This window comes from Macaca mulatta, chromosome 4 (assembly GCF_049350105.2).
Source record: "Macaca mulatta isolate MMU2019108-1 chromosome 4, T2T-MMU8v2.0, whole genome shotgun sequence".
Classification (NCBI taxonomy): domain Eukaryota; kingdom Metazoa; phylum Chordata; class Mammalia; order Primates; family Cercopithecidae; genus Macaca; species Macaca mulatta.
In genome coordinates this window covers 172,115,657-172,142,915 of record NC_133409.1, presented here as the reverse complement: position 1 = coordinate 172,142,915, position 27,259 = coordinate 172,115,657, and the positions used below count along the sequence as shown (strand labels likewise).

Sequence of the window (27,259 nt, the reverse complement as noted above, 5' to 3'; positions counted from 1 at the left end):
TGAATATTAGAGGTCAGGATTTGTATATTCTGGGGTTAGCATTCAAAGTATTCTGTATTAGTTGCTCACTTGGAAAGATAAAACTTTAAAAAATAATTCAAGTGAAAAAGTGCTGTTATTTTAAAAGTACCAATACCTGGGATTCTGGCTTGATCTAGTTTTTGGCATATCCTTCCTATTCTGACACAATACCTGATCTCTCATCTCATTTTTACTTTTTTTTTTTTTTTTAAGCAATAGTATTAACAAGGGTCCAGACTTCAATTATATGCTTGACTTCAGAACTAAGATTCAGTTTGAACCAGCATGTAGGGCTAAGGCTTTGAATGCCATTACCTACTTTTGCTGGGCTATGCGCTTCTCTTCAGTCTTCAACACCATGCACCAAATCACTCCCTTAGCTTCCCTTTAACACTCAGCTTGTTTTGGGAAGGTGGGGGCAGGGGTTTGCGCACCCGCACATAGCTTTGTTTGGTCTCATCGTTGATTACTTCTTTGGAAATCTTGAAAGGAAACCTTTATCTCTTATAAAAGACAAAGCCTAGTCCAATTTCAGAAATACAAGACCTGAAAAGCTGTCAAAATTCAGTTCCCACTGTTCCACACTGTATAAAACCACTATGGAGATGTGCACGGTGGCTCACACCTGTAATCCCAGCACTCTGGGAGGCCAAGGTGGGCGGATCACCTGAGATCAGGAGTTCAAGACCAGCCTGACCAACATGGAGAAACCCTGTCTCTACTAATAATACAAATTAGCCAGGCTTGGTGGCCCACGCCTGTAATCCCAGCTACTTGGGAGGCTGAGGCAGGAGAATCACTTGAACCCCGGAGGCAGAGGTTGTGTTGAGCCGAGATCGCGCCATTGCACTCCAGCCTGGGCAACAAGAACAAAACTCCATTTCAAAAAAATAAATAAATAAAAAATAAAAACCACTATGGGTTAACTTTCAGCAAATGCAAACTAAAAAATAAAGTACTTTCTTATTTGTCTGAAAAAAATACAGAGTTGAATACAATTTCAAAAGTACAGTTTTGAATATAAATGTACTTTTTTTTTTTAAACGAAGCTTTCCATTTCCCCAGCCCACAAAAGAGAGCAATTTAAAATCTACATCCACCTGAGGCCTCTTCTGTTATAGCTTTCATCTGTTCTTGTACAATAGCATGGCTTTTAAATTGCATTTTGAAGCTGTCTTCCATTTAAATTGTTAATTAAAAAGAAAATGACACTTGATAAAGAAAAAGTCAGTGTGACCTTTCCACTCTGGTTTGTCTTAAAGGAATTTTTTTCCAAATAAGTACTGAGTCTGCAACATCAGGGTAGCTGATAAGGAAACAATTTTTAAGTATGAAATTCAATAAATTAAAAACATTGAAGAAGCCCTTGCTTTGCTCCATTCACATTTCCTGGATCTGCCTTACTATACAGAGTTTTAACTTTCAGATGTCAGACTTTGGTAGCATGGTACAAATACATACTGCAAATTGAGAAATGTATACATAATCCAATGATATTTTTGATAAAATCTTATGTGCATGCATTGAAAAATGTTTTTTTAAATGCCCACTAGACTATTAACTGTAGTTACCCTTCGAGGAGGAGGGTGTGGAGAGAGAAGTTAGGAATACAAATTTCACTTTGTGTATCTGCTACCTGAATTTATCTACAAGCATGTCTACTATAATATTTAATCAGTAAAATTAAATATATAATGTAAAAGTGCATGATCTAGGCCGGGCACGGTGGCTCACGCCTGTAATCCCAGCACTTTGGGAGGCCGAGGTGGGCGGATCACCTGAGGTCAGGAGTTCGAGACCAGCCTGGCCAACATGGCGAAACCCCATCTCTACTAAAACTACAAAAATTAGCCAGGCCTCTAATCCCAGCTACTCGGGAGGCTGAGGCAGGAGACTCGCTTGAACCCGGAAGATGCAGTGAGCCGAGATCACACCACTGCACTCCAGCCTGGGCAATGAGAGTGAAACTCTGTCTCAAAAAAAAAAAAAGTGCACAATCTATTCTATTTTCCTGCTGAACATTTACATTCCACATACCTGAACGTAAAAATTTAAGAAGAGGATGACTAACGTCAGCATATAGGATGACTGGAAGATGAGACAGCCGAAGGGGAAGCCACACGGTTTCACAACGGCGCTCATGGTGTGCGTGATGGTGAGCACGAACTGCACCTGGGGACGGCAGAGAGGGCATCGCTGTGAGCGAGCCAGGCTTGATCAATTCAGAAATGAACTCCTAGGACTCTCAGAATTATGTAGGAACAAAACAAAGATGCTGAAGCAGCCCCCTCATCCAGAAATCTTATTTGAAATTAGTATGTAAAATTGCCCGTTATTGCCACATGGAAAAGTCGCAGTTAAAATTATTTAGACACAAAGGATTTAACTTATTCATTTGAAAAGTATTCATCTACATTTCAAAGCAAGGAACTTTCCATTATAAGCTAATTGCATGCACAAAGGGCATTTTAACACAAAAAGTTTAATTCTTAAAAGGCCAATTTTGGAAAAAACATAGGCAGCCTCATCACACATCAAAAGCCCTCTGACTTCTAAGATTTCTATTTCCTTTCCCCATCCATGAGCCACACAGAGAAAAGCTAAAAGAAGGGACAACATACCAGCTGGGCCTGTGTGAGATATTTCTTCCACCAAAGATACTTGTGCATAGATGGGAACACAGAAAGTCCATAGTAGGAGTACATAAGAATGTGGATAAAACTGTTCAGTGTTGGTCCGAAGAAGCCTATAAAAGTACAGTATAAAAATCACTATTCCAGAAAGGACTGCTCACTCTTCTTTGTCAAGTGAGATTCTCTTTCTGCATCATAATTGAAAATGAATCGCACATATGACATGATCATATAACAAAATCCACACTAATAAATTCCCCAATTACTGTGTCAGTTCCAAGATTCAGCAAAAACTCCATGATAGAAGGACTAGCCTGGCACGGTTTTTCAGAATGCCCCCCACACAGGGAACGCCTTACCCACAAGGTTTTACTGTCTCTTTAACTGTCACTATCAGCTACTGAGGGAGGAAAAGAAATACTAGCTTAAAGCTGTTGGCAGAATTCCTCTAAAATAGAATTGTCTTTGCTTTAGCTAAACCTTTGATAAGACATATTGACTGCAGAAAGAGCCTTTTGTACATGGCTGAACAGGGTGCTAGAGAGACAAAATATATTGCTTTCATAATTAAGTAAATAAATTCTGTCTGAAAGACACTTACGGACCCAGAGGTGCTGGAGAAAGAATAAGGGAGACAGAGAAGGCTGGGGCGGAAGAGAAACTGGCCAGCGAGACCTTCCCAGTGATTGGCCATCACAGGGACTTTTAGGATGAGTGATATCTAAAATCCAGGCCCCTGCCATCAACCTCATGAAACATCTCTGTAACTGCCTCCACCATGGGTGAATAAGGCTTCAGGAAACCATGAAGAAAGGGTGATGTTCCCTGTTGGGTCAGCTAAGCATTGAAAGGATTTAGCTGCAAGAGGTGAGATGCCACAGATGCATCACTTGTTGGAAATAAGGAAACTCAGTGTTGTGAGGATTTCATCAGTACATGAAAGTGCTTAGAACAATGCTTGGCACAAAGTGAATGCTCTTCAGCTGTCAGCCTGGGATCCAGATGGCTGTTCTGTGAGCTATCCTGTGGTGGGAGAGACTGTGGCATTAGAGGGCCATTCATTGGCCATGTCCCCTTGGAGACATTGCTTTGACTGTAAATTTTTATTTTCTTACCTGGAAAATAGGTATAATAATAACTAGCTCTTAAGGTTGGGATGAAATTAACTGAGATAATATATGAATTAAAAAGCATCGCACATATGCTGGCTCATAAATCAATTTAAATTCTCTAGCCTGGTTCTTTAATCCTAGATTAGTGATCTGGATAGCTAAATGCAAATTAATAAATAAGAAACAAAAGGTACAATAGCATGCATAGAATAAATTCTCAACCAATACTGGCTGAAATAAACTGTTATGGCACTTGAATTTATATGAAAACACAAACAGTTTCAGACTACCAAGCAGCATAGTATTAGTGGTATTTCTTTACCCCCATGACTTTTCATTTCCATCAATTAATGAACCATGAGTAGTTGTTGCTTATAATGTTTGACTCCTGTGGAAATACAGCACCTTCCACAGTCACCACTTCACTGTGATACAGATTAAGGCATTTCAAAAAATTGAAAGTCTGCTCTGGTAGGTCACATCAAGTATCATTTTTCTAATATTCTTAAGCAGAAATTGTCACAGTATTCATGGAACTACATCTTTACACAGTGATGATTTGGGTTTTAGATGCTTAGTGACTTGTAATGAAACTTGATAATCATAAAAATACTTAACCTTGGTAATTCTCCTCTAAGATTGATTATAGTTGTCCTTCCTTAATAACTAAACTCAAGAAATGGATCTCTATCCGTCTAGGAGAGCGATCAATTCTTTCTTTCTTTCCCCTGCACTCCCAGCAGTTTCCTCCCTCACACTCCAGTTTTCATTTGTACCTTCACAGTCATGGACACTCCAAATATCCCTGGGCACTTTTTCCCCTAATATCATCTCTACAAGATCCTAAATCCTAGAACAAAGTCATTTTGACTTAAGTTTTACATGTTCTGATTTTTCATATAGTATTTTAAAATTATTGAGTACAAGACAGTATAAAACAGAAAGTACTGTTCCCTATAGCTCAGTGCATCTCAAACTGTAGGTCATAACTGACCCATTAGTGAATGGTGAAGTCAATGCAGTGAGAATTGTCATCAACTCTTTGTAAAAGTGAAACAAGATTAAAAAAATATATACTGTGCATCATACAGAGCCAGGGTAAATACTGTTTCATAAAATATCATACAAAAAGGGCCAGGCATAGTAGCTCACACCTGTAATCATAGCACTTTGGGAGGCTGAGTGGGGAGGACTGCTTGAGCCCAGGAGTTCAAGACCAGTCTGGGCAACACAGACCCTGTGTCTACAGTTTTTTTTTTTTTTAATAAAAATGTGCTTTATTAGAAGGAAAATTTAAATATAACCAACAATACTGAAAATAATGTAATTGGCATTTATAGCCTTGGTCAAAGTTCTTTATTAAACAGGCATTTGTTTGCTGTTCCATGAATAGTTAACAATTAGTTTATGCAACAAAATAGGTAACTTGAAAAAGTGAGTAAGAATATAGAATTATGAACCAGGAATCAGGGGTTCTTTTGTGTTTTTTCTTGTTTAACAAACACGGCTTTTAAAATAAAATCTGAAATATAAAACAAGTCATCTTCATGTAAAGAGCTCTCTTTTCCTACAAGAAGGTTTTGCAAAAATGTTAAACTGTTCTAAAATGTGGCTGAAGTTATACGTTACATACTTTATTTAACTTCTTATATATACATTATCCAGTTAACATAACCACATTTTCATATACAAGTGGGACCATAAACATTCTCTAATAGGACAACACTAGCGCAGAGTAATTTTACCCATGTATATATATTCATTTGAAACCTGTTTCCCAAAATGAAATCAATCATTTAAAAGCAAACAACTGCTTGGAATTAATGCCTCTAGACATTGGGTTGTGGGGTCTAGAAGTCATGTAAGAGTATATTGCTTTGGTTGAATATAATTAAATTCATCTTATGTCTACACTTTTTTTTTTTTTGAGACAGAGTCTGGCTGTGTCTCCCAGGCTGGAGTGCAGTGGCGCGATCTCAGCTTACTGCAACCTCTGCCTCCCGGGCTCAAGCCCATCCTCCCACCTTGGCCTCTTGAGGAGCTGGTGGTATTATAGGCGTAGGTCACCACGCCCAGCTATTTTTGTATTTCTTTTTTTTTTTTTGGTAGAGATGGGATTTTGCCATGTTGCCCAGGCTGGTCTTGAACTCCTGAGCTCAAGCGACTGGCCCACCTTGGCCTCCTAAAGTGCTAGGATTACAGGCGTGAGCCACTATGCCCAGCCCTACAAAAAAAAAAAAAATTAGCTGGGCTTGGTGGTATATGCATGTATTCAGCTAATTAGGAAGCCCAGGAGGTCGAGGCTGCGGTGAGCTATGACTACACCGCTGCATTCTGGCCTGTGCAGAAGAGTGAGACCCTGTTTCTCTTAAAAAAAAAAAAGAAGGGCTGGGTGGCCCACACCTGTAATCCCAGCCCTTTGAGAGGCTGAGGCAGGTGGATAGCCTGAGGTCAGAAGTTCAAGACCAGCCTGGCCAACATAGTGAAACCCTGTCTCTACTAAAAATACAAAAAATTAGCTGGGCGTGGTGGCGGGCACCTGTAATCCCAGCTATTCAGGAGGCTGAGGCAGGAAAATCGCTTGAACCCAGGAGGCAGAGGTTGCAGTGAGCTGAGATTGCGCCACTGCACTCCAGCCTGGGCAAGAAGAGTGAAATTCCATCTCAAAAAAAAAAAAGAAGAAGAAGAAAATGAACAAATATGAATGATTGCACTGGGTTGTGATATAAAATATATTTCTTATTGTGATTCTCAGTTTTAAAAAAAAGGAAAATCTGGTAGGTCATTCAGAGATGTAACCTTAATTTTTCAGAATGCGAAAACAAGCAACCCTAAAAGTTGAAATGCCTCAATCTGTTTCACGGGAAAGTGGTGACTGTGGAAGGTGATATATTTCCACAGGAGTCGAACAGCACCTGGGATTGGAGTGAAGCAGCTCCCGCTGGGGTATGTGCCTCTGACCATGGAACATATGATGCGTGGAAAAGAAAACAGTTTTAAATTTAAGGTTCGGCCCAGATTTTGCCTGTATCAAAGACCAGACACTAGAATACACGGCCCCTGGCAGACACGGGCATCCTGCTGGGGCGAGGCCAGTGCTCTAGGCCTCCCTTCATGCTCTCCTGATCTGCATGCGATGCTCAATACAAGACAGCACCAGTGGTCTCTAAGAGCTATTCCTCAAAACAGAAGAATTAACAAAATAACTTACTTTGTCCACAAGGTATCCAGTTCAAGACACACCACCAGATGTTAAACATAGAAGCATGATGATATACATGAAGAAAAGTAATCTGACTCGTTTTTTTCCGCAAAACAAAGAAAATCGTGTCCAGGAACTCTACTGATTTGGAGAAGTAGTACCACCAAAGCACCTTGGCTACCTACAGAAATTGGTAAAGGGGAGAAAAGGGTGAGAAATGGCAGTGTTCCTGGTGCCACCCCACTGCTCGGCCTTCTGCGTGCTGCCTGCACTTTCCTGCTGTTTCTTTCTCACTGCTGAAAAGGCAGCTCACCGGGTGTCTCCAGTTTCTCCTAATTTCAAGCAATCCACCCCACTCTAGCGAGAGATGAGTTATTTCTCCAGAACACACGTGTGATCAGGTTACTCCTCTGCACCTGCAGAACCAAGTCCACGACTCCTGGCTTGAACCCAGGATCTCCCATGGGCTTGGGTGGCTGCTGTTCCCACCAGCCTCCTGCAGGCTCCCCACCACGGTGTCCTGTGTGCTGGAACAGTGGCCTGCTTACTCCTCCTGCAGCAATGAAAACTCTTCTCTCTGCTCCCAGCACTCCTTTCCTACTTCAGGTCTGCCATGTTCTAGTCATCCTTTATTATACTCCTCTTAAATGCCACCTTTTCTCTGGAACTTCACCCAGCCCTTTCCTTTCTCAGGCTGAATTCCTGCTTCATTTGCATTCAAATTACTTTAACTATGGCTCCACAATCAATAGCCATAATAGAGTGTAGCTAGTGTTATGAATCTATCAATAGATTGCAAATCACTCAAAGGCAGAAACTGTCACTCACATTTGCTCAGTGCCTAGCACTCAACAGGAGGTCATTATTGTGTGTTACATTCAATTACAACTTTCCTCTGCTCTTCTAAAGTATTATGTTTTTTGTCTCTTAGATTATCCAAGGGCAGTCCATGACTACATCTTTTGTATCTTTTCCTCAGATGACTAGATTAAAAATCAAGGTGTTATTCATCCTTGCTAACGGTGGGAGGTCATGATAACACATCCTTTCCTTCTTAAGGCCTTCAGTCAGTCTCATCTATAGGAAGACATTTCTTTAGTTAAAGGCACTGTGTTTTTACCACTAACATTAAACATAAGATATTTTTAAAGACATTACATAATAGGAATCTTGAAATTAAAATATCATGCTCTACTGTCTGCTTCCCAAGAAGACCATCATAAGGTGTGGCAGCAACCATCTTAATGTCTGATGGGATAATTAACCTTCAGAAGTATTAAACTACAAATAAATATAAAACAACCTTTAGAGAACTGTATGGTGTCCCAAAATGCACCGGTTTGTGGTAATGCATTAGAAATAAAATGTATGCAGAGAAATATCTCACTTTATTTGTATTGCAGTTTTGAAGATGTTTTAAAAATGTCCCACTTTGGGAGGCCAAGGCAGGTAGATCACAAGGTCAGGAGATCGAGACCATCCTGGCTAACACAGTGAAACCTCATCTCTACTAAAAATACAAAAAAATTAGCCAGGTGTGGTGGCGGGCACCTGTAGTCCCAGCTACTTGGGAGGCTGAGGCAGGAGAATGGCATGAACCCAGGAGGTGGAGCTTGCAGGGAGCCGAGATCATGCCACTGCACTCCGGCTTGGGTGACAGAGTGAGACTCTGCCTCAAAAAAAAAAAAAAAAAAAAAAAAAATCCCATCTTGGCTTGGCATGGTAGCTCATGCCTGTAATCCCAGCAGTCTGGGAGGCTGAGGCAGGTGGATCATCTGAGGTCAGGAGTTTGAGACCAGCCTGGCTAACATGGTGAAACCCTGTCTCTACTAAAAATACAAAAATTAGCCGGGTGTGGTGGTGGGCGCCTGTAATCCTAGCTACTCGGGAGGCTGAGGCAGGAGAATTGCTTGAACCCAGGAGGCAGAGGTTGCAGTGAGCCGAGATCATACCACTGCACTCCAGCCTGGGTGACAAGAGTGAAACTCTGTCTCAAAAAAAAAAAAGGTCCATCTTGATATTAAAGATTTTAGTTAAATGGTTTCTACTATCTGTCTTAATAATGTCATGTTTAGTTATAGAAAATTTCCAACATTCACTAATGCAGGGAGAATAAGTCAAATGAATACTCAGCATCCAATGCCAAGCTTCAGAATTTTCAGTATGATGCCAATCTAGTTTTTATCAATTCCACTTTCTACCATTTTGGGGAGCAGGGGAGTGGGAAGTATGAATATTATAAGCAAATCTAAGGTATCATTTTATTTATAAATACTTCCAATAGGGAGACTTTTTAACATAACCATGAACTCATTATGTTGTCTAACAACATTAACGATTCCTTAGTATCTTCTAATGGCCCAATCCACGTTCAAATTTCTTAGTCTCAAATATGTCATTTTTTTCCTAGCCCCCAGAATGTCTTTTTATAATTAAATCACGATCCAAACAAGATCCATCTTCATTGGTTTGAAATGGTTTTTAAGTCTCTTGTAACCAGTAACAGTTCTCTCTCTTTGCTCCGCCCATTCTTTCATGTCTTTTATTTCTTAGAAAAACTAGATGCTTTATAAAGAATTTCTAATAGATTTGTAAGATTGTTTCTTAGTATCATTTCACTTGTTTCTCTACACATGCGTTTTCTGTTACCGGCAATTAGATTTACAGGCTTGATTAGACTCAGGTGTAATGTTTTTGGTAAGAATATTGCAGAGGGTTCTGTCTACTTCCTACTGCCTCACATCAGGAGATACATAATTTCTGGCTGTTCCACTGATATTCAGACTGAACAGTGAGTTCAGGTATTGAGTCCAGTCATTATGAAGTTTCTATTCAATTTTCACCGAATAGTTTTACCATTCACAGGTGACTGCTGTCAGATCCACGATATAGTTTGGATGTTTGTCCCCTCCAAATCGCATGTTGAAATGTCATCCCCATTGTCGGAGGTGGGGCCTGGTGGGAGGTGTTTGTTTGGGACATGGTGGCAGATCCCTCATGAATGGCTTGGTGCCCTTCCTGTGGTGAGTTACTGCAAGATCTGATTGTTTGAAAGAGTCTGGGACCTCCCTGTGCCTTGCTCCCTCTCTTGCCATGTGATATGCCTGCTCCCCCTTCACCTTCCACCATGATTACAGACTTCTTGAGGGCCTCATCAGATGTAGATACCGGCACCATGCTTTCTGTACAGCCTGCAGAACCATGAGCCAAATTGAAACTCTTTATAAATTACCCAGCCTCAGGTATTCCTTTACAGCACTGCAAAACAGACTAATACGATCCATTATTTCACTAGGAGTTGCAAAATGGTGATTTTTCTAATTATATTGTTACTTAAGCATTTTTCTTTTCTGTAGAGAAGAACTTTCCCTTTTCATCTATTTGGAAATTCACATATGAAAGGCAAAATAAATGTTTAATTCTTTCCCTTTTTCTTTCCTAAAATGAATTGGTGCTCTAACAACCTTCAAAAGGTAACAATAAGAGTTTTTTAAATGAGTATCATTTTAAACTCATGGCTTTTTACATACTTAATGCTTCAGTTCATTCCAGTCAGTATTCTTTTTGATGTTCAACCTGCCCCATTTTTAGGCAGTGGGGTCCCTTCCAGGCAACTCCTCTTTTTGTGACAATCCTCATAGTCCTGGGTAGCTGCTTCGCTTTCTCTCATAGATATCCTGGGTTCATCTTATAAACCTCTCCTGCCCCAAACCGGAAGAGGCCCATTATCTGAGAAACCTAATCTTTTCTGGAGAAAATTCTATTTAGAGAGCGCGATCTGGGTAATCGCTGCTCGTTGTACTGGGCTGTCACAGACTAGGCCTTTTCTGTACACAGAGCTGAAAATAAAATTTTTTTAAAAAAGAATAAAGTTAATTCTGATATTTTCAATTTGAATCTATTATTAATGAGTTTTAGTTTAACTTTTTTATTGGTATCTCTTTTTTTCCATGTTTCAAATCGAAGTGCCTACTGATATTAACATTATTATATACTTAATTTATCCCATAGTGTACTATCACAGTGTCAAAAAAGCAATACCAATATTATTAACAATAACAAAAGAATTACTGAATACTGTTAAGATATATCTCACTAGGGGCGTTCAGTCAAAAAACTGCTTTAAAGTCACTTGAAATAGTTCCTTGGGTGGTTATGTCACCAACTTAGTATGTAGGTATATTCATTTATTTAAGTTTGTTTCCAACTTTTAGGGGCTGGTTGCCTTGCTTTCTTTTTAAATTTAATTTTGTTTTATAATTATGGAAAGCACTTAGTGGTTCCAAAATCAAATATAGCACAAGGTACATTCAGAGAATTCTGGCTTGCCCTGTATCCCCTCTGCCCTGTTCCCTCCCCTTAAAGGAAACACTTTGGTTTTTTTTTTTGAAATGGAATCTTGCTGTGTTGCCCAGGCTGGAGTGCAGTGGCACAGTCTCGGCTCACCATAACCTCTGCCTCCCGGGTTCAAGTGATTCTCCTGGCTCAGCCTCCTGAGTAGCTGGGACTACAGGTGCCCACCACTATGCCTGGCTAATTTTTTATTTTTAGTAGAGATGGGGTTTCACTATGTTGGTGAGGCTGGTCTCGAACTCCTGACCTCTTGATCCACCCGCCTTGGCCTCCCAAAGTGCTAGGATTACAGGCATGAGCCACCATGCCCAGTGGAAACACTTTTTTTTTAGCTTTTAGTTTATGCTGTCATTGTTTCTTTTTTAAAATACAAGCAAATACAAATACACATTCATATCATTTATTGCACAAAGGGTGCTATCCTATAAACACAGTCTACAAGTTACTTTTGTTCATGTAACTATACCCTGGAGACAATTCTGTAGCAGTATAGAGCTCTTCCTCACTTCACTTTGTAGAGGCATCTGCTATGTGGATGTGCTGTGGTTTGTTCAGCTGGTCCCCTATAGAGGGACAGCTGGAAATCAACATTTCTATTAGAACAGGAACCCCTTTCTTATCTAATTCTAGCCTCAGCCCCCTCCTCTCCTTGTCAATAAGAACTGGTTATGGTTGGTTGATTTGCTTCTAGTGGCTCACCCGGATGTCAGCTTCCCCTGCGCTGGTAAGATCTTGACACTGTAAGTTGTAGCCTCCTTCCCAAGTGGAGAGAATGAGCTGCCAAAGAACCAAGAAAGAAAGAAAAACAAACATCAGCACAAGAATTTGGATGCAGATTGAATTTCCCATTCATGTCTCTGGCATCTATTCAGGGTTTGAGTAGGAATTTCCCAGAATTTGAGTTTGTCTCAATCCTGTCCTCAAACACCTATTATCAGGGGACTTATTTCCTGCTGTTCAACTGAAATCAATGGCTATTTCCTTAATTAATATATGTTACCTCTAACTATTTACATTGGCCAAAATAACAGATTTTCACTATCATTTGAGTCACAAAATTTTATGTAAGGAATTATCTAGTCATGTTTCTGGAAGTGAAATGTAGAATTAGCTGAAAACAACTGTGAGAGAACTACAGTAAAAATTTAATATTTTGTAATGGTTTAGATATATTTAATCATCTCAATAATTTTAAAAATATATATATTGCCATTTTACAGATATCGAAAACAGTGTTCAGTAAGGTTCTTAAACCATTTTCTTCATTGTATTTATGCTACTTGGTAATCAATTTGGTGGTTAATTGATTAATGTCTGTCTTCCCCATTACTCTCAAAAACCAAAAAGCTCCAAAAAATTTATGCATCTGTTTTTGCTCATCTTTGTATCTACAATTCCCTGCCCAGTACCTGCTACATGGTAAGTGTTCAGTAAACATTTGATGACTACACGATTTGCTCAAGATTACATGACTAGAAAGTGGTAGAAGGATGATTAGAATTCAGAATTCCTAATTCATTGTTCGGCGTACTTTCCACCTCATGAGAAAATGAGCTTTTTTATTCTTTGTTGAAAATTCTATGAAATAAGTTTTCTCCCTGTAAAAAGTTAAAATTCTAGAATATAAGGCATTTGTGATTTGGATCAGGTATTACAGGGGAAAGGCCTACGATTTAATATTTTCTGCTGCCTTAGAGATGTATCAAATTCATATGCAATATCCATTAAAATACATATACACAGCTGAGAGGGTTTGGATGTTGATTAATTAAATGTTAGAGAGAGATTACTAAATAACATTTAGAATGTTTTAGAACCTTTGTGAGACTTCTTCACTGTCCTGATACACCTCTATTTCCTTCTAACAAAACCCTTTCTGTTAACATCATGCCAATTGAAGATTATCGATATAAATAAGTCCAGTGAAAGAAGAAAACCTTGGATTTTCCTGATGGGATCTATTACAAATCAGGTCATTTCCCAATATCTCCCAGGGGATTTATGCTCTTAGTCCTCAACTGGGAATCAGCGCGACTGGCTAGAGGGGACCCAGAAAGACCTTAAACTACATATGAATTTTGACGTGTTGGTGCATTTTTCAAACTAAGAAAGCTGTTTAACTTTGTGTACAAGGATTAAATGAAAGCCTCTATGGTCAGGCTGTGGTTCTGTAGTCAGGGGCTCTAATCTCTACTCTGCACATTAACAGTGCAGTTATAGAGTAACTCCTGAGTGTGGAAAGGGCAGGGCATATTCTGTTTCCCCATGATGTTTCCTGTTTTAGTCAGATTTATCCGGGTTGTCCCCATTCCTGTGGCATCTCTGCAGAACTACCTGACAATTTAATAACTGAATAGACAGCCAAGCTAGAGAGGCTCTATCTGTCTCTCCCTGGACCATTCTTAATCCCCTTACTGGTGCAGGAGTCATCCAACCTATGTGTTAGAAAAGGAAGAAAGGCTGTCAAATAGGGTTAGTTGTAAGGAGGTGTGGACTAAATTACTCCAAAATATACTTAGAATCCACCAGCTTCTTCCCGTCTTCACCACCTTAATCCAAGATGCTAGCATCGGTTGCCTGTAGTACTGCAATGATCTCCTAACTGGACTCTTTGCTAACATTCTTGTCAAGTCACCTCACAGTCCATTTTCTATGTAGGAGCTAGAGTGATCTATTTTAAAAGGGAGATAATAGCACTCCTATCATTAAAATCCTCCAATATCTTTCCATGACACTTCGAGTGTAAGCCAAATTCCTTCCAAGGCCCCAATGTCATCTGCCATCTCTCCACCTCATCTTGAACCACTGATCCTCTGTCCACTGTGTCATTCAGTCTCAACTCCAATGTCAGCTTCTCAGAGGCTGCCCCATCACCAGCCTCTCACTCTTTCCCACAGGGCAAAGGTTGTGTTCTAGAATCTACAGTTGAATCTGACAGTGTGTGAACTCAATACATCTTTGCCGAAAGACTGTTAATAATTATTGCGGTGACTTTCTGGCTTAAGCAGACATCTGCTGACCCCTAACAAGTTAGCAAGGTTAAATCAGTCTGTCACCTGACTAGTGTCTATTAAACATACCCCCAGAGTGTCAAAGAAAGACCTTCTGCCTGCTCTGAAAGAGGTCACAGTCAAAGAGAGGAGACTGGGCGGCAATCAATGGTAGTGATTTTGAACTGAACTAAGTGATTTTACACTTATACATAGTGTAAGAGAAAGAGTGGGTAAGCAGTAGATAAAATTAGTGGTAGGCAATGGGCTCAGTGCAGATATGTTCTTCCTAGAAAGAAGACATTTACCTAGTTGTTCAAAAACTAAACGGTTGTTCTTGCTCCTGTTGATGGTGACTACTGTTCAACTAGCACTTTGTAATTCACAAAGCATTTTCACATTTACCAACTCCTACTCTGTACTAGTCCATAGGCTCTTCAAATGTAGAAGTTGTGTCTTATCCATATACTTCAGGGCTTCATATTCAGTGCCTAGTAAAAGGTCACTATGTGCTGATTGAACAGAAGTCATTAATCCTTACAAGTCACTCAAGAGTTATGTAGTATAAATATTGTATCTCTGCTTTATAGATAAGTTGCCTAAGGTTTGGAAAGCCTAAGTAACTGCTCTAAAATTACACAGAAAGTGACAAAGCTAAAATAAACTTGTGTCTTCTGACTCCATTATACCAAAGCTCCGTCCAAACAGGTACTAGAACTGCTGGTGTGGTTGGACATGCAGGCTGGCCCTTCTGCTGCAGCTGTCACTTCTTTTTTATTATTATTATTTTTATTTTTTCTTTTACTTTAAGTTCTGGGATACATGTGCAGAATGTGCAGGTTTGTTACACAGGTATACATGTGCCTTGGTGGTTTGCTGCACCTATCAACCCTTCATCTAGGTTTTAAGCCCTACATGCATTAGGTATTTGTCCTAATGCTCTCCCTCCCCTTGCCCCCCACCCACCAACAGGCCCGGGTGTGTGATGTTCCCCTCCCTGTGTACATGTGTTCTCATTTTTCAACTCCCACTTATGAGTGAGAACATGTGGTATCTGGTTTTCTGTTCCTGTGTTAGTTTGCTGAGAATGATGGCTTCCAGTTTCATCCGTGTCCCTGCAAAGGACATGATCTCATTCTTTTTTATGGCTGCATAGTATTCCGTGGTGTTTATGTGCCACATTTTCTTTATCCAGTCTATCATTGATGGGCATTGGGGTTGGTTCCAAGTCTTTGCTATTGTAAATAGTATGCAGCTGTCACTTATGGAAAACAATCCAAGAGTATCTTTCCTTCTGCTATATAGAGAAACGAATCCCATAAATTACTATCTTGCTAACTCATCTAGTGAGCTAAAATTCAGCTGGTAGAGAACCTAAAATAAAAATGGTCCTTTCAGTGTCAAGTAGATTAGTGAGCACCTATGTGATATAATTTTAAGAGTTGTCGACTGGGGGTGGTGGCTCAGGCCTGTAATCCCAGCACTCTGGGAGGCCGAGGCGGATGGATCACCTGAGGTCAGGAGTTCAAGACCAGCCTAACCAACATGGTGAATCTCCATCTCTACTAAAAAAAAAAAATTAGCCAGGAATGGTGGTGGGCAGCTGTAATCCCAGCTACTCGGGAGGCTGACGCAGAAGAATTGCTTGAACTCAGGAGGCGGAGGTTGCAGTGAGCTGAGATTGCACCATTGCACTCCAGCCTGGGTAACACAGCAAGACTCTGCCTCAAAAAAAAAAAAAAAAAGTTGTTAGCATGGCTTTTTTGACTCCAAAATTCCATCTCCTATACTGACTGATGCCTAAAATTCCATTATGAGAGCTTCATTCCAGTCATTTATAGTAATACTAATAGTTATTAAGAATGGTACATATTAGAATAAGGCATAGAATAAACTCGCAAGAGAACCTTCATTTTAAGGCAAGGATTTATTTTCTTTTAGAATTCAAGATCATCAGAAAGGCAGCTAGCTATATTTGTGCCATTATCTGCCACTTATAGCTTGTATGAGTGATTTTATACAAGCTATAAAATCCCTAAAAAATTTTGTTTTTGTTCTCTTTGTCCCTCTTTTTCTTTTTCTTTCTTTTTTTGCTACAGCAAGTTATTTAACACTTTTAGATTTCCCCTTCTATTACATTAAAATAACTTTTGGTTATACAGACGGGGCACTCATCCTTGTTCCTTCTCCTGTAAAATGACCTCGTTCGGTGCTTCACAGAGGAATTTGGAGCGCAGGATGTAACAAGGGCCACCAGAGCTGAGCTGAAACATCAGTGTTCCAAAGACATATGGACTATTCTTTAAGGGAATATATATATTGGCATTTCAGTAAAACTAACTGCATATGATGTTTAAGTTCATTTTTAAAATATTCTGTTAATCACTGTCTATTCTTGGGCAAATTATGAAACTTTTCTAAAGCCTCAGTATCCTCATCTGTAAAAGGAGAAAACTGTAACATGGTCTGTAAAGGCCCATTTGATCTACGTTGTGATTCTAAATTAGACTAGAGACTAAAGAAATAGGTCTAGGCCAGGCGTGGTGGCTCACACCTGTAATCCCAGCACTTTGGGAGGCCGAGGCAGGAGGATCACCTGAGATCAGGAGTTCAAGACCAGCCTGGGCAACATGGTGAAACCCTGTCTGTACTAAAATTACAAAAATTAGCTGGGCATGGTGGTGAGTACCTGTAATCCCAGCTATTCAGGAGGCTGAGCCATGAGAATCGCTTGAACCCAGAAGGCGGAGGTTGCAGTGAGCTGAGATTGTGCCATTGCCCTCCAGCCTGGATGACAGAGCAAGACTCTGTCTCAAAAAAAAAAAAAAAAAAAGGTCTAAATTGGGATACGAAAGATTCAAGTTATAAACAAGGACTTCCAGAATTTTCAGAAAGAATAATATCAAATGCTGGAATAAGTTCTTTAGGACTTAGAGTATTGATAGCAACCTTGCATAGTTCTGCCAGGCTAGATATGATTGTTTCTATTGATAAAAACTGCTAGTTACTGGACTTCAGCTTTGGCTAAACACTTACCTCTGCCAGCATGTATGCGGAGAGAAGTGTGATTCCGAGATTATACAAGGTGAGGATACCCCTGAGAGAAAGAGCAGGTCTGTTCTTCATATACTTGTTACCCAGCCATATTGAGAGCAGATATATGACAGTAAGAAAAAAGGTAGGAAGGTAAGAGTCCAACATGAACCACCCTCTGACTCGAGAATCTGAAAAGAAACACATACAGTGAGGATCCTGAGGAATGACGCTCCTGTTCAGTCATCAGTATTGTCACATACATTGCATTTGTACACACCAGCACAACAGGGAACAACCCCATACAGCATGAGGTAGGCTGGCCTGGGGTTAGAGTTCAGGGGAAGAGGAAGCCCGTGGGGGCTGAATCGGTAAAGGTTTCATGGAGCAAACAGGGCTTAGGCTGAACACGGAATGAAAAGGACAAGAAGTAAAGGTGTGAAGTGACAGTTTGTGATGCTTATTTTGGAACAGTTACTGCTATTTGTTTACTCTAAATTAATAGGAAGTACTATTATGCAATTTTATGGATGGAAAAAACAGCTCAGAAAACTTTAGTAACTTTCAAAAGGCTACGTCATAGTCAGCAGCAGAGTCAGAATTTGAACCAGTCACATCTGACTCCCAGCCCATGACACCTTGCAGCTGTCCTCCCATGGAGATCAGAGCAGTCAGAGGAAAGAAGGCATATTGATACCGTATCCTAATTCCTAAAGCCCACACAGCTCCGAATTTGCCTAGGATCAGTAATGGAATGGGTTGAGAGTTCAGCTGATTCAGAGAAAGCAATAGGTTGACAGTGCAGCAAGTCTGGAGGCTGCAGACAGCAGAGGCAAAGGCTGGGAGCTGTGATTCAGAACTGAGGACCCAGATCTGGCCATGGGACTGGACGTTTACACAGCAGGGAGGCAAGCAGCTGAATACATCAGGGCCCCTTACACTGGAGAGTGAATATTTAAAAGCCTAAATGAAACCCACATGCTAGAGCTACAATATAATTAGTAACACCTGAAAATCATTGTACACACAAAATGATTTTTGTTCTCTATTCTGCTCTTTTTATTTGTTTAAATAAAGAAAATGGTTTGGCTGAGAATTATAAAAATTGCATGCTGCTTTTAACCTCTACAAATGGAGTTGTAGTGAGCTGGTTTCACCAACAGGCAATGGCCTTTTCTTGAATTTTTTGTTTTCTAAGTCCCTCCTTCTGGTATGTCCTACCCTGTATACCCCAGCCTCCTGTTAAACCACCCACCCTACAGACAGTACCATTTCTACAAGGAAAGTGCCTTCTCAAGCTCCGACTGTCCCGTCACTTATTTTATAAATACCTCCCACTGGTGATAGAGATAAAAAGGAAGCTCTTCTCAGCATTCATGTGACTAACAGATACCACCTTTGATACAGTAGGCTTGCAATCGCCTGCCGTAAGTCTGTACTGTGCATCACTTCCTAATGTCCATCTCCATATCTGAGTGCTACTCACCTTTTAATGCCCAGATGAAGGTCCTGATTTCTGAAGGGAGACATTTCCTACTGTGTTTTTGTATCTACAGCTCCTCATATGCATAGCAAGATACTTTTTCTCATTTTGTAATTCACAAATTATGGCTATGATACTGTTACTATAACATTTACTGAGCACTTATTCTGTGCCAGGCACTATTCTGAAGCTTTTTACATGTACTAACTTATGTGATTCTCAAGGCAATCCTATTATATAGGCGATATCATCCCAGTTTACCCTTAAGAAAAATTAAGCTGTAGAGGCCTAAAAAAGTGAAATTACTTGCACTAAACTGCTGCGCTACTTCTTGTTATGGTGTTGGATTGGATTGTGTCCCCCACAAAGATGCCTTCAAGTCCTAACTCCTGATATCTGTGAATGTGACATTATTTGAAAATAGAGACTTTGCAGATCTAATCTAGCTAAGATGAGGTTATACTGGATTAGGCTGGGCCCTAGGCCAATGACTAGTGTAAGGAGAGGTCTGGATACAAGGACAAAAGAGGAGAAGGCCATGTGAAGATGGAGGCAGAGATTGGAGTGATGCATCTACAAGCTAAGGAACACCAGAGATTGCCACCAACAACCAGAAACTAGGGGGAGTCATGGTACAGACTCTTCCCTAGAACTTCAGAGGGAACAAGGCTCTGCTGACACCTTGATTTCAGATTGCTGGCCTCCAGAACTGTGAAAGAATACATTTCTGCTATTTAAGCCACCTAGTTTGTGGTACTTTTTATAGCAGCCTAGGAAACAAACACACATGGTTTAGTATTTAATTGATTTCCAGTAGTTTCAGATGTGCTGGCTTTACCTCCCCAACTACAGTATATGCTCCAGGAGACAGCTACTAGGTCTTATATCTCTACTCTGTCTGACTCATACCCACTTAGTGCTGAGTTAAGAGGAAACATTCATTAAATGCACGTCCATTGGCACATTGAGTCAAGCACGTACTGCAAACTAACACAGCACCTGATGTTTTTGTTTTCTTTTGTCACAGTGCTGCAAATGTTTGCTACAGTTGTTAAGGATAATCATAGTTGTTTTAGCCAAAAGATGGGAACAAATGCTTGTAATAAACTTTCTTTTCTTTGGAACTTGAGAAATGTTAGCTCTTCCTCTGAGTCAGTATTCGCACAGAACAGAACCCCTTGACGGTACTAACATGGTGTGGGCAAAATCAGAAGAGGCTAGGGGACACCGAGAGGTTTATTAGGTGACGTGCCAGTCAGCATCAGCGTGTGAGACTTTTAGGAAGAAAAAAGGATTCTTGATGGCTTACATGCTAGACACCTTGTCACTGTGGAGCTCATCTGATTCCACTCTCAACTGTCAATTTTACAATCTCCTTGCTACAAAGGAAAATTCCATAAAATGACCAATGCAGAGTAAACAACTGTAATCCTTTCCTCAATTGATCCCACATCCACATAATTCCAGATCACACCAATCTTACTGGCAGCAAAGCTCATTGAACTTGGCACAGACAGGTCAGTGTTTTAACTGTCTAGTCGAAGTGTCAAGTAGAAAACCACTGTCACCAACAAATCATAGTTCCTCCTGGACCTTGCATGCCTAAGAGAGAGGGTCCCGGGTCCTGCATGCCTAAGAGAGAGGGCCCTGGGTCCTGCATGCCTAAGGGAGGGGGCCCAGGGTCTTGCATGCCTAAGGGAGAGGGTCCCGGGTCCTGCCTGCCTAAGGGAGAGCACCCAGGGTCTTGCATGCCTAAGGGAGGGGGCCCAGGGTCCTGCATGCCTAAGCTAGAGTACCCCCGGGTCCTGCGTGCCTAAGGGAGGGGGCCCCAGGTCCTGCATGCCTAACTAAGGGAGAGGGCCCTGGGTCCTGCATGCCTAACTAAGGGAGAGGGCCCTGGGTCCTGCATGCCTAACTAAGGGAGAGGGCCCTGGGTCCTGCATGCCTAAGGGAGGGGGGCCCTGGGTCCTGCATGCCTAACTAAGGGAGAGCACCCAGGGTCTTGCATGCCTAAGGGAGAGGGGCCCTGGGTCCTGCATGCCTAAGGGAGGGGGCCCTCGGGTCCTGCATGCCTAAGGGAGAGGGCCCTGGGTCCTGCATGCCTAAGGGAGGGGGGCCCTGGGTCCTGCATGCCTAAGGGAGAGGGCCCCGGGTCCTGCATGCCTAAGGGAGGGGGCCCCCGGGTCCTTCCTGCCTAAGGGAGGGGGTCCCGGGTCCTGCATGCCTAAGGGAGGGGGCCCCGGGTCCTGCATGCCTAAGGGAGGGGGCCCCGGGTCCTGCATGCCTAAGGGAGAGGGTCCCCGGGTCCTGCATGCCTGAGGGAGAGGGCCCCCGGGTCCTGCATGCCTGAGGGAGAGGGCCCCCGGGTCCTGCATGCCTGAGGGAGAGGGTCATGCCCTCTACACTGAGCTGTTCTCCTTTCTACCCACTAGACCTGTAAGGGAGAGAACATAGTAAAAGTAGGTTAGAAGATAAAGATATTCTGCCCTGCCTACCGCACAGAGTCATCAGGAGGATAAAATGGAAAAAGCAAAAAAAAAAACTATGTGAAAGGATTTTTTTTCAAAGCTGTATAGAATCAGTATCATCATATTAAAACTATATAGTCATTCATTTAAAAAGTTAATAGAGCCCATGGAGAAAATGGAGAATGGCCTAAATACTCTCCAAGTGATTGTTTATAGATCTTGAGAAACAGGAAAACCTCCTCATTCCCTGCTCTCTCCTCCAATAGGGCTGAGGAAATAACTTGTAGAGAACTAAGGACTTTCCACAGTTCTGTGAGCCAGTAAGACTCAAGTAAAACGAAATCTTCTGTCTAGAATTCATTCATTTATTTGGAAAATATACAGTGCTGAATATGTTCCCAGAACTGTAATAAACCCTGGAGATAAATGGTGAGTAAAATGGCCAGGGCTCCTACCCTCATGGGAGAAATCGCTGTTGGTAACCATGAAGTATCTGAAGGTAGTAAACAAGGGTTGAAACAGAGAATGATGAGGGACAACAGCAGACCCCTGTGGATGCCGGAGACTGCAGACACTACCAAACCCTGTGTGTACCATGCTTTTTCCTGTACATATATACCTATGGAAAAGTTTATAAATTAGGCATAGTAAGAGAATAATTATAATATACTATAATAAAAGTTATATGAATATGGTCATCTGTCTATCTGAAAATATCTTACTGTGTTGTGCTCACCTATTTTCGGACCATGGTTGACCACGGGTAACTGGAACTGCAGAAAGCAAAACGCTGCTAAGGGCGGACTACTATACCTTAGAGAGGCAAAGCCCAACTGAAAAGGCAATGTTTAAGCTGACACCTCAAGTGTAACAGGAACTGACTCATCTGGAGGGAGGGATAGGAGATCCTAGGGGGGAATTCCAGGCTCAAGGAATAGCACGTAAAAGAATTTTACGGGCCGGGCGCGGTGGCTCAAGCCTGTAATCCCAGCACTTTGGGAGGCCGAGACGGGCGGATCACGAGGTCAGGAGATCGAGACCATCCTGGGTAACACAGTGAAACCCCGTCTCTACTAAAAATACAAAAACTTAGCCGGGCGAGGTGGCAGGCGCCTGTAGTCCCAGCTACTCGGGAGGCTGAGGCAGGAGAATGGCGTGAACCCGGGAGGCGGAGCTTGCAGTGAGCTGAGATCTGGCCACTGCACTCCAGCCTGGGTGACAGAGTGAGACTCCGTCTCAAAAAAAAAAAAAAAAAAAAGAATTTTACGTATTTGCAGAATTAAAAGATGGCTTGAGTAGCTGTATGAAAGCCAGTGAGGACGACGGATACTGACTGAGTTGGAGAGATTGCTGGGGTTAGACAGCCCAAGGGTGCGCAGTCCATGATAAGAAGTTTGGTTTTTACCTGAGAGCAGTGGGATGACATTGATGAGTTTTAAGCTACAGTACCATGCAATATGACTTAGGTCTTTAGAATATCATTCCAGCTGACACTGAATAAATGACTGGAAGGGGGCAAGAGTGGAAGAGGGGAGACCTGTTAGGAGGCCACTGCAGTAGAGTAAGTGACTGGTGATGAAGGAAGGATGGAGAGATGTCTAAGCTCATCCTACCTGCAGGCCCTAGGCAGAGAAAGTGTACACATCTTTTTTTTTTTTTTTTTTTTTTTTTTAGACAGAGTCTCGCTCTGTTGCCCAGGCTGGAGTATAGTGGTGTGATCTTAGCTCACTGCAACCTCTACCTCCCGGGTTCAAGCGATTCTCCTGCCTCAGCCTCCTGAGTAGCTAGGATTACAGGCGCAAGCCACTACGCCTGGCTAATTTTTGTATTTTTAGTAGAGACGGGGTTTCACCATGTTGGTCAGGCTGGTCTTGAACTCCTGGCCTCATGATCTACCCACCTCAGCCTCCCAAAGTGCTGGGATTACAGGTGTGAGCCTCCACACCCAGCCAGCACACACATCTTTAAAGGGAATTTATCAAGGCATCTAAGGGCAGAAATGTCACGTGTAACTATGCATGTGAGGAAGGTAGAAGATGAATGGGTGGTGGAGAGGGAACAAGAAAGCAGCATAGTTTAGAAGGAAAGTTACAACCCGGCTTTGTAGCCAGACAGACACTGGAGGAAAGCATTGCATTTCATTCTGTCTCTGCTTCCTGCTCCCAGAACTTCTTTAATCCTAGGAGAGGTTGAGCAGGAGGAGAAATGGGATCTTCTGGACATTCTGGAAGGATATCAAAGTTAAGGAAGTTAAGTTTCTAAATATTAAGTACCTTACTATTTCCAAGACCCCAGAAATAACATAATCCCTTTCTATAAGTAAATGGTGTTCTTGCTGTGTTCCTTCCACATTAAGTTCTCAAGTAGTTCACTGACCTCGCGGTCCAAACATATTGTCCAAAAAAGCATTGATTTCATCATCAAAGGCCTTTAGATGCTCCTAAAAAGAGAAAGAAAAATGATTTAAATGGTTTTTTCTTTTCTTTTTTTTTTTTTTGAAACTGTCAAAACAAGTCACTACCAACAACATGTAATTGCCAGACTCTCCAAGGGTCCCAGCTTCAAGGACTTTTGACTGTAAAGACTTAAGGAAAGAGGACCAGTAAATGCATCCTCGCCTTTCACAAGCCTGTAAAGATTTGGAAAGAAACAATTCCTCTTATTTCCTTAGGCAAGAGGAGTCCTGGAGAACAGGCTTGGTGCATTTAAACATTGAAGGGTTGGCTGGGCGCCATGGCTCACACTTGTAATCCCGGCACTTTGGGAGGCTGAGGTGGGTGGATTGCGAGTTCAGGAGATCGAGGCCACCCTGGCTAACATGGTGAAATCCCGTCTCTACTAAAAATACAAAAAAAAATTAGCCGTGCGTGGTGGTGGGCACCTGTAGTCCCAGCTGCTCAGGAGGCTAAGGCAGGAAAATGGCATGAACCCGGGAGGCGGAGCTTGCAGTGAGCCGAGATCGCACCACTGCACTCCAGCCTGGGCAACAGAGGGAGACTCTGTCTCAAAAAAAAAAAACAAAACAAAACAAAACATTGAAGGGTTATTGACCTAAATTCCATTTACCTCTAAAATGCTTATAGGCAAAGCTGTTCCATAAGCAACTTCCCTTGTTATAATTAACAGTTGTGGGTAGGCAATAGAGAACGTCCATTTCCACAAAATATATTAATAAATCCAGTTTTTAAATGAAAATTCAGGCTGAACTGTATTTCGAAAAACTGAATCAAAAACTTTAAATAGGACTTGTTTTTCACGTAAGGAAACTGAGCATTACAGCTATTTTTTCTATTTATGTTTTGGTTGTTTTCAAACTGTTTCTTACACATTAACATCTACTTTATATTACTGTAAATAGTGCCACTTGGGTACACCAGATTAATTATTGTCACTTTCACTGGATTCAGGTGGGAGCTGGAATACTGCCAGCTTGGTCTGCTCTCACACTGCTCAAATCCCCGTTCAGGTGTTTCCCAGTCCCGCCGCAAAGGTCTGCAGCACCTCCTCAAGCAACCGGAGAAGTCAGAATATTAACAGCGTTTCCAGGAAAGGGATCTCTGCTGGGGATGTGGGGCCGGCGGGTTGGTCCCTGACTGTGTGTGAGCTGAGCAGGACAGCCTCGGGAAGTTGATACGGGGCACGCATTCGATTCAGCTCACTCTCCAAAAAAGGTGTAAGTGCCAAAACAGATGATTAATTTGCTGGCATCTGAAAAGAGGAGCTGCATGTTTGGTGCCTGGCACATATCACTTGGACCAATTCCTTATTTGTGACTCTGATCCTGAGAGAAATTTCAAGGAAACGTATGTCTTCGGGAACTTCAGAAAGCTTGGGAAAGAGGATGAAGATTAAAGACTAACATTTACTGGCACCTACTATTGCTGGCCAGCATATTAGGAACTTTATTTTCATTATTTCAGAATATCTTTATAAAAAATATCTGGGCTAAACCAAGCCTGAAAATTTTTAAACAGTATGTTCATCTTTGTTTCCATGCAGGACATCTCAGGAGGCCCCCAGATGTGACAAAGGTCAGTTATCTGAGATCTCAGTGTGACAGAATATGATCTGTGTTGCTTTAGAATGGGGGCAGATCTGACCAGAGGCCTCTCAGTCTTGAGCAAAGAATGTTAACCTCACAAATGTACTCACCATCATAAATGCCAATGAAATCTTTCTTCCATTGCTGCACCCACAAACAAATGTTTAAACTGTTTCAGCTTGTTTGCTAAGGTTCAAAATCCATTTTCCAACATTTGTAGAGCTAAGAAAACTCTAAAGGTCACAAAGCCCCTATTATTTCTATATTGCAAAAATTTAGTCACCGTGGAAGAAGGGCAGAAACAAAAGTAAAACAAGAGAAGACATGGAGAACAGAAAAGGAAAGAGATGAATAAAAAGAGGCATTCCATTCCTTCATTCATTAATTTATTGATTCATTAACCAATTATTTGAGGATTTTATATACTAGTACTGTTAAATGCCGAAAAATAAAGTCAAATGAGATGTGGTCCTTATCTTCACAGAGTTTTTAGTTGAGAGAGAGTAATACACAAATAAATAAAAAATTACAGTACCAGTGTCTTCAGTATTACAAGAAATGTGCTATAATGGATAGAGAAACATACTTTGATTTAGATCTCTTAAAAAGTAAAAGCTTCTTGGAAGAGATAAGGCTGTGGCTGAATTTTGAAAGACTGGAGACATTTTCCAGATGGAGAAGGAAAGAAAGAACACATCAGAAAGAAAGATTAACACAGATAAAACACATTGAGGCATGACTCCCTTGGGAAATATTTTTATGGCCAGGGTCTCTAGTGACCTATCTGACAGGCAGAACCACATCCAATGCTGGGAAAATCGGAAACCTGATAAAAATTCTCTATTTCTGGGTTACTTAATATAGTTAGTAAGGAAGTAGTCTAAAAAGGCAATGATGAGATGAGGTGATGTCAGGGGAACAAACCGAGGTTTACACTGGAATAGTAAAACATGGCATAAGCGCAGAGAGGTTTGCAGTGTTAGTCAACTGGGGTGAAATTAGGAAGGCTAACCAGGCAGAGCTTGGGCCAGGAAGTCCTAGCTGCACACTAGATTCTATGTGTAAATGTCAAGTATGCTGGACAATGTCTGAAGATTAACACCAACTTAGGAGCAGAGAAAAAGCAGCAAACTCCATGCATTTCATTGACACATTTTTGAAGAGCATTCATGTATATAACACTTTGTCATATATATGAAGGGAAAGGAGACAAAGTAGTTGACTGAAAAGTTTATGCACAAATTGGGCAAGTGAGACACAGAAAGTCAAACAGCAAAAACCGAGAGGAGGGGGACACAGAACTGCCACATGACAGAAGATACAGGCATGAGGACGCAGGATGGGTTTTTCAAGATGGTTAGAATTGGGTGGATTAGAAGAAGGGAACAGTATAGCCCTCAGACTTGAGTGAGAGGCACTGGCCTGAGCTCCATGCTTTCAAGGCCCCCTTCTGGTCACCCTTTGGCCACATCCCTCTACAAAGCAAAAATAAAAAGAAAATAAAAAAAATAAAAATCCTTCAAGTCAAGAGATCATGCCTCCCTATGGCCACAACTTCCCCTCTCCAGATGACATTCCAAGTTCCCCAGGCCACAGAATTCTCTGCCAAATAACCCTGGATCCACTTCCAGAACAACTCCGTGTCCTTACAAGAAAGCTTGTGTTCAATGACTTGGAATTCAATTTGTGGCTGTGTACAGCAAATATAAGAAGAATGGCAAGACTGGTAGCAAGGAGAGCCTTATTTAATTGTGGACCCCTGATTACTTACCATAGTGGGTAGGAATGTAAAATGGCACAACCACTTTGCAAAACAGTTCAACATAAACACACACCTACCACATGATCCAGTTTTCCACCCCCAGGTATTCACCCAAGAGAAAAGAAAGCATATTCCCATGCAAAGACTTGAACGCAAATAT

The 27,259-nt window shown here is 41.4% G+C and overlaps 1 protein-coding gene across 1 annotated transcript in view; it reads right to left on the bottom strand.

Annotated features, from left to right (window-relative positions):
• The window catches only part of ELOVL2 (ELOVL fatty acid elongase 2), a 60,867-nt gene that overhangs the window by 3,600 nt on the left and 30,008 nt on the right, over positions 1-27,259 (bottom strand). The window contains exons 2-7 of the mRNA XM_028847840.2: positions 23,672-23,735; positions 17,348-17,535; positions 12,021-12,098; positions 6,978-7,149; positions 2,643-2,767; positions 2,059-2,193 (exon numbers count right to left, since the gene is read on the bottom strand). Coding sequence (XP_028703673.1) covers positions 2,059-2,193; positions 2,643-2,767; positions 6,978-7,149; positions 12,021-12,098; positions 17,348-17,535; positions 23,672-23,735 — 762 coding nt within the window. The remainder of the gene's footprint in view (positions 1-2,058; positions 2,194-2,642; positions 2,768-6,977; positions 7,150-12,020; positions 12,099-17,347; positions 17,536-23,671; positions 23,736-27,259) is intronic.